Here is an 8,440-nt window from a genome sequence, read left to right on the forward strand (position 1 = left end):
AAGAAATGAATGGCTGTGATTAAGTCACATTATTCTCTCCAGTTTTGTCTCCACGGGAGACAATCCATTCTTGGTGGACAAGACTACAGAAAAAGTTGAAATGAATAGTGAAAAAAAGAGTGTAAAAATAAATAGTACAAAAAGCGTAAAATGGAAATATTCAGTCATTTATAAGGGTGAAAAGTTAAATGCAGAGGTGGAAGGAGATTTTTTCTCAATGTGAAGATTCATCCCCAAAGACCAATATTATCAAACAAGTTATCATCACATGGAACCGGATCCTCAACAGCCTAATGTCAGCAGCAGTGTCAAGCAATAATAGAATTAAACACTAACACAAACACCAAACATATAGTAACACATTGACACTCACAAATATTTACTATGATTGAATATAATCACATGTGACTATTTTGGAACGGAGGAAGTACTGAACAAACAATCATATTGCTAATTGAGTTATATAACTTACAAACATATTAATTCAAATTTTATAAAACATTTTAAGTTAATTTATATTTCGTCTGTCCCACAATGAGTGACTTATTTTGACTATATGCATTATTCCTATATCTTAATTTAATTATATTTTTCTATTAATAAATAAAAATAAATTATAGCATATAAGATGTTGTTGGATTCATCTCGATGAGTATTTTCAAAATATCAAATTTTTTATAATTTTTTACAATTATACAATTAAAAATATTAATCGTCTTTGAATTTTTAACTCGTTATTTTGTTTGGGTTTGTCCAATTTATAACTTTTTTATTTGTTTAACTTTTTGCTTATTCTTGTATCTTAACATTTTCTTAGCATCTAGTTTGTGCACACCTTGTGCTAATCTAGATTGTTGTTTCTAATATATGGTTTTTTGGCTGATTCAAAAAAAAAAAAAATTAATCTTCAAAGTTCTAAATTGACATGCATAAAACAGTTAACTGAGTCACTTGTTGTCGGACGGATGGAATATTTGTGGTAGGGAAGAATGCCGTTTCCTTTAATTCCCTCACCTGCCCAGCTAACCAAAACATGCAAATATTTACTCCTTCCCTTCCCATTCCCCTTTAAATATTCAAAACCCATTGTGTAAACCTACTAACTCTAATTCTTTTCTTCCAATGGCATTTTCTTCAACACAAAAGTTACAACTATCTCAAAAAAAACCAATACAAACTCTCATCACAACATTATCATTCATTTTAACATTGTTGTTATGCAGTTCAGTACTGTGTGCTAGTGTTCCCGCAAGAACCTCTGGTGGATTTGAGTTTCTTAAGGTTGCTCCATCTGAATTTGTTGGGACAGTGAAAGATGTAGTTGAAATTTTGCAAGATGTTACTTCAATTCTTAATGAATTTGGTGGTAGTGGATTTGGTGATTCACGTCTCTCTAATGCTGTTTCTGATTGCATTGAAATGCTTGACCTTTCCTCTGATGCACTTACTTGGTCGGTTGATGCTACTCAGACACCCAAAGGTACTAATACTGTCTTGTCTCTGTTGATTACTACTCCGTTTTAAGTGTTTTTTGAGGTTATTTACGTCATTGAGATAATCAATAAATTTTATTAATTTTTTTGTTACATAAATTTTATTAATTTTTGTACAGCTATTTGTCTTTTTCTAGTCCACAATAAATAATTTATTACAATAATAATTAATATTATATTAAATTTTGAAAACAAGAAATAAAAGAAAGGATAAAATACTAAAATAATGATGACACTCCCAACAGGAGTTCGCACCGGTGCCATCTTTTTTCTTTTGATCAAATAATTTAGTGAAAAGAATTTTAGTGAATAAATAGAAAATTTTATATTTGAATCCCACTCTACAAATTATATTATTTCTACCAACTGAATTAAATTTATGTGAGATTTTATTGTATATTTTGTGTTAATGAATATCACTGTTGAAAATAATAATAACTTTAAGTGATGCGGTATGACTTATGAATGAGGCTTGTGACCACAATAGAGACTTAGTTATTATTAGTAATTCTAACAAAAACAGAGAACTCTGGTTTTTCCTTCTTTCTCAATATGTACCCATTTTTTAAAGTACACTGATTTGATGGGTACAATTAATTTGCTCCCAAGTTTTTCACTAGCTTATTTATTCTACCATGAGTATGTTCAATTGTTATTATCTTAGAATATTTTATTTCTTTTTTATTTTTCATTTATTTAATTATTTTTTGTCACAATTATATTTAACTATTTATTTCATATAGCTAAAAAAATTAAATATGAAAATAAATAATTGTATTGTAATAAAGATAAATAATTCTATTAAAAATAACAATTTTAACAAAAAAATAAAATAAATAACAATAAAAAAGGAAAAAGGAATGGTGATTGGAAAAGTAGGGATTTTGAAGTTGCAACTCATATTTTGGCGATATTAAAAGAATTGTAACTTTGTGTCAATTTTAAGGAATTGTGTATTATAAAACTTTAATGTTTTTTGTTGTTCTTGTTAGGTAAGCATAATAGTACTGGAAATGTGAGCTCAGATGTGAGAACATGGTTAAGTGCTGCACTTGCAAATCCAGAGACATGCATGGATGGATTTGAAGGTACCAATGGCATTGAGAGTCAATTAGTGGCCACTGGCCTAAGCCAAATGATGTCATTGCTCAAAGATCTTCTCACACAAGTTGACCCTAAATTTGATAGCTTCGCGCAAAAAGGTCAATTTCCTTCGTGGGTTAAACGAGAGGATAGAAAGCTCTTGCAGGTAAATGGAGTGGGTTCGGATATCATTGTTGCTCTTGATGGGAGCGGTAATTTTACAAATGTGATGGATGCGGTGCATGCGGCTCCTGATTATAGCATGAAACGTTATGTTATACACATAAAAAAAGGTGTTTATATTGAAAATGTTGAAATCAAGAAGAAGAAATGGAACCTCATGATGGTTGGAGATGGAATGGATGCCACAATTATCTCGGGTAATCGGAGCTTCATTGACGGGTGGACCACATTCAGATCGGCTACCTTTGGTAAGAATTATAAGAACACCAATATGATGGTAATTTGCAAGATAATCGGTGTACCAATTAGTCTCACAATAAATATGTTTGATCTGTCCCGTGAGCTATTATATAATAGTCGGGATTTGATTTTCTGACACTTCACTTATTTATATTTAAAATGAAATTTATAACCATTGACTACTAGACTAAAAAAAATGTTTGATCTCACAATAACAATCACACTGATTCTGTGATCCAAAAGAAATAAGGCTTTGTTAAATAGGGAAATCAAATGAAGGTTATGATATTTTTGAGCTTTTTTCAGATTGACTAACCTAAGATAATTCATTCCACGGAAAATGCCCACTACGAGAAAGAAACACATAATAATAAAATTAAGTAATTTTAAAAATATTATTTAATTTGTTTGTGTCAAAAAAAATATTAATTTGTTGTCTCTTTCATTGTAGTATTTGAAGAAACATACTATGAAATTGAAATCTAAAACATTGAGTTTAAGAAATTAATAAACTCCGTAGAATTATTTAAAAGAATTTAAATACGCATGTAATTAATGAAATGAGAAGTGAACAAAAAACACACCACATTATGAAATTAATGAAATGAGTGCTTGCCCAAAACTCAAAAGTCAACAAGCAACTTAACTGATTCATAGAAGTAGTATTTCAGCAGCAGTAACATAAAAATTAAATGTGCATGTGGCTGCATTAATTATGATATTTATAACGCCTATGACTCATGTTCTCTTCAACAGCTGAAATCTATGACCAAATTTTCATGTTTACATTGTTTATTTATTTGGATAAAGTTGATGGGCTAGCTTATGAAACTTATGACTTTGACATGAATAATTTTAATTTATATTTCTTGCTTGCATATATTTTTATGACCTTGACATGATTTTTTTTTTTCATTCACTTTTCTTGCATAAATTTATTTTTATTCTCCACAAATATAGATTGTCCAAAAGAGTCGACAATGACTTTGTCGTTTAGGTTGTTTTTGGGTTAAGTATTACATGTACTTAACTTACGGTGGTTGGTTGAGTACCTCTTGTACTTATCCATTATATATATAGATAGGGACGTTTCCGGATTTTAGGAGGCTCTGTGCAAAATATAAAAGTGACCCCTTAATATAAAAAATTTAATATTTTTTTTTTAAAACTGTCAATTTAAATTGCGTATAATATAAAAAAATCATTTTTATTTTTGTAAACATATAGATTATCAATATTAAACCAATTGCATTAAATCAAATGGGATAAGAAATACAAAATAATTATCTTTGTATATAACGTCAAAAAGGAATCTTCTAATCTAAGGTTAAATTTTATGCAAAGATAAAAATGGACTAAAACTATATTTACGAGTATAGATAACTAATCTATTGATACTTATATGATATTATATGAACATTAACAATATATAACTATTAGTTTAGAGCCTAAAAATTAATCTATTAATATACATTTGATATTTTATAGGTATAAATAATATATAATTAAGTAATATTATAGGACCTCGAAATTTTGAACTGAGGCACTCAAAATTTTGAGACCCGATGCCGTCGCACACTTCACACATGTGTGCAAACCGCCATTGTATATATACATGTAATATTTTTCCGTTAAAAAAAAAAAAAACTTTTATAGTTCGGAAATATATTTTATTTATTTCTTCCATCCCTAATTATAACATTCTTTTATAAAAAAATTCTCACTAATTAAATATAAAACTATCTAAAAAATTTAGATTCATTTATTACTTATTTTTCAAACACTACCTTTATTAATACCTCTAATTTACATTGATATATATAAAATTAATCTTAAATACATTTAACACAAAAAATAAAGATAGTCATATCAACACATATTCAAACAAATTTATTAGTTAATGGCGGCAAAATTTTTTATTTATTTTTTATTTAATAGTCTAATGGTTAGAAATTTTACCTAACAGTGAAATTTTTTAGTAAAAGATAAAACCTGTGAACAAGAAGTAAAAGGGTTGCCAAAAATACAAAACATAAACCCCAGGACTATTACAAGACTAAACCTCTTAATACCCCATAATTTTAGTAGCGATTCCAATAATGAAAAACAGAGGGAGAATATCAGTTTTTTGTTGTAAGAAAGATAATTGAGATTAACAAATATAAAGAAAAAACTATTGAGAAAAAAATTTCTAAGCCTTTAGTTAAGTTATAATCTACCTACCACATCTCATCTAAACGCTCTTTAGTGAACATATTTATTTAATATGACATATATTGATCCTTTGTTATTTTTCATCTCAAAATTTTCATGCATTCTCTAATTAAACAACAAAGTTTAATTTACTTATTAATCTTTTTGTGTGTACAGCTGTTAGTGGCAGAGGATTCATCGCACGAGACATCACTTTTAAGAACACCGCAGGTCCTGAGAAGCACCAAGCAGTGGCACTAAGATCCGACTCTGACCTCTCTGTATTCTATCGATGTGGAATTTCCGGTTACCAGGACAGCCTCTATACTCACACCATGCGCCAATTCTATAGAGAATGCAAAATAAGTGGCACTGTGGATTTCATCTTTGGAGATGCCACAACTCTCTTCCAAAATTGTCAAATTCTAGTCAAGAAAGGGTTACCAAATCAAAAGAACACAATCACAGCACAAGGAAGAAAAGACCCGAATGAACCGACTGGTTTCTCAATCCAATTTTGCAACATCACTGCAGATTCTGACCTTCTACCTTCTGTTAATTCCACCTGGACATATCTTGGAAGACCGTGGAAACAATATTCGAGAACAATTTTCATGCAATCTCACATAAGTGATGTGTTGAGGCCAGAAGGGTGGCTAGAATGGAATGGAGATTTTGCATTGGATACATTGTACTATGCAGAGTACATGAATTATGGGCCAGGAGCCGGACTAAATAAGCGAGTTAAATGGCCGGGGTATCACATTATGAATGATTCCAATCAAGCTAGTAACTTCACGGTGACCCAATTTATAGAGGGGAATCTGTGGTTGCCTACAACAGGTGTAGCATTCACTGCTGGACTTGGAGTTTAAAATATTGCCAAAAATGTTGCATGTTCTTTTGGCCAGTGTTGAGTTTAATTAATTTGAACTTGCTATTTAAGAATACTATACTTTTGATCTAAGAATTTCATTGTTTCTCAATTTTGGAAAAACTTTGATTACTATAATGTCAATGTACAATTTAAATCAAGTTTGAAGTAGCGGTATTTTGTGTAACATACTTGTCAATATGACAAAAAGATATTTGTGATTTTTTAATTTTGAGTGCTTAATTCTATGAGAAAGATTCTCTTCCCCACACGTCTCTTTTCTTCCTCTTGAAATATTAATTTTAACGGCAACAAATTTCGAAAAATACGTTTCAAAGTTTTTATACAAGAAAAAAAGGCGCTCTTGGTTGCCTGGGTTTGAAAAAAAACGTGGGGAGGAAAAGAGAATTTTTCATTTGATAATATATGATGTACCATACTAATAGTAATCTGGGTTGCCTCAAAGCCACAAAAAGGCGCTCTTGGTTCAAAGACTTTGTCTTGTTTGTGTCTTCTCCAGTAGTATTCCTTGCACTTTTGGATGAGTTTAATCAATATATATGATTTTTTTTTTAAAGTTCAAAACATTGTGGATATCCAATTTTGTATTTAGCGCCTGTTTGGATTGCGTTACTTTTAGCTTATGATTTTGATAGAGTTTTGGCTCTTCAGAGGCTGCAAGTCTTGATGTTCTTCTTCAACTGATGTCTTTTATATATAGGCATTGAGAATGAGACTGTTGAAAAAATGTATCCGTTGGAGAAGCCATTGTAGGAGTGTTGTATTGAGCCTTTTGAGTTGCCAAGAGTTGTTGGACTTTGTCTTTGCAACGGTCGTGTTGAAGCTTTGCTCTTTGGTTTATAACTACTCCTTGCTTTCTTCTTTGTACAACTGTTTATTTCCAAACCATGAAGGTACATTTGACTAGACAGTTGTTTTTCGGCTTTATCCTTTCTACAAGTCAGAACCTTAAAGACACCTTCTGGTATTTACAAGGTAACAACAACGAGGGCATGCTCACTCGGAGGCTGACTTCACAGAGGCATTGCTTCAGAGCCTGAACTTCAGAGGTGGAACATTCAGAGTCTGCCTTTTGCTTCCAGAGTCTGTTTCTTAAGACTTGTAGGCAGGATTCTTCAGAGGCGTTTCAGCACGCTTGCTTCTCTTGTACACTCTTTGCTTAAGAGTGTACAATGAATGTCTTCTTTAAACCTGCACACTTAAGCAAATCATTAGTAAAGCTTTGAATCTCCTCCATCTTCATCTTTCAACAGGCCTCTCTCATTTATCTTCATTTTTTATCTGACATGCAATCCTAACCCTAAGAAGAACAATCTCTCCTTTACATTCAACAAAGTTGTCCAACTTCAAGAAAGAAATAGGTAATGCTCTTAATCTCCTCCATCTTCTTTACTTTCAGTTTGTTTAATTATTTTTTTCTTTCTACAAATTTATACTTACTCCACTTTACTCTTAGTATTATATACATGTCAACAAAGTTCACATTTTATAAAAAAATAAATTAAATTTCCACTATTTTTACATCAAATCTACAGGGGGCGAAGATTGTATTCACAAGAGGAATACTATAACATAATATACTTCAAGGGTGGCGATCACCCCTTTTATTATCTAGCTAGTTTTTTCCTTGTATAGAATATCAGACACTAAATAAATAAAAAAAGTTGCATAATACAACACAGACAGTTACTAATCATACTCCGAAACGTATTAGACATATTCAAACATGTATCAGACATATTCAGACATGTATCAAAGATACTCAAACATGTGTTAAACATACTCAGACATGTATCATACATAGTCATTAAAATCCTACAAGTATCAAGACATCCTCAAGTAATATCAAGGACATAATACACATTAGTTTACAAGCTTTGCGTATTATGCCACATAACAATTACAAGTAATGATGAAGGCACGTAATCCTTAATGATTCTGATGTCACATAGATATGTCATGTCACCTAGACACATCTATATGCATGTGGTACCATATAATCAACTATATTTTGGCTACCTAAAACCAATTTCTCAACTATTTACTCAACTGTTTTACATCACGAAGGATGATCTCAACTGTTTTACATCACGAAGGATGATTCCATGAATGAATACATGAATGTTCACGTACCAAACATATGATACATCTCAACTATAATTCATCACCAAAACATAACATAATCCATAATTCTCAACTATATTATTTATCATGAATAATCATCATCATAAACAATTATCATTGTATCTCAACTACATAATCATCACATCTCAACTATATAAGCATTGTATCTCAACTAAACAAATATTGTATTTCAACCATACAATTATCATCATTAAACATGTAATCAAAT

At 30.7% G+C, this 8,440-nt stretch overlaps 1 protein-coding gene across 1 annotated transcript; it reads left to right on the plus strand.

The window, feature by feature from the left end:
* Positions 1–963: 963 nt before the first annotated feature.
* LOC123909155 (pectinesterase/pectinesterase inhibitor PPE8B-like) lies at positions 964–6,489 on the plus strand. Its single transcript, XM_045959933.1, has 3 exons — positions 964–1,480; positions 2,486–3,007; positions 5,370–6,489. The coding sequence occupies exons 1-3, from the start codon at positions 1,123–1,125 to the stop codon at positions 6,065–6,067; spliced, it is 1,578 nt and encodes a 525-aa protein (XP_045815889.1). The 5' UTR covers positions 964–1,122; the 3' UTR covers positions 6,068–6,489.
* Positions 6,490–8,440: the final 1,951 nt, after the last annotated feature.

The sequence above is a fragment of the Trifolium pratense genome, linkage group LG2, assembly GCF_020283565.1.
Source record: "Trifolium pratense cultivar HEN17-A07 linkage group LG2, ARS_RC_1.1, whole genome shotgun sequence".
NCBI classification, from domain to species: domain Eukaryota; kingdom Viridiplantae; phylum Streptophyta; class Magnoliopsida; order Fabales; family Fabaceae; genus Trifolium; species Trifolium pratense.

Coding starts and splice junctions, on each gene's coding strand:
- LOC123909155 (XM_045959933.1), top strand. CDS start 1,123: ATGGCATTTTCTTCAACACAAAAGTTACAACTATCTCAAAAAAAACCA. Junction 1,481..2,485: donor TGCTACTCAGACACCCAAAG/GTACTAATACTG, acceptor TGTTCTTGTTAG/GTAAGCATAATAGTACTGGA. Junction 3,008..5,369: donor ATTCAGATCGGCTACCTTTG/GTAAGAATTATA, acceptor TTGTGTGTACAG/CTGTTAGTGGCAGAGGATTC.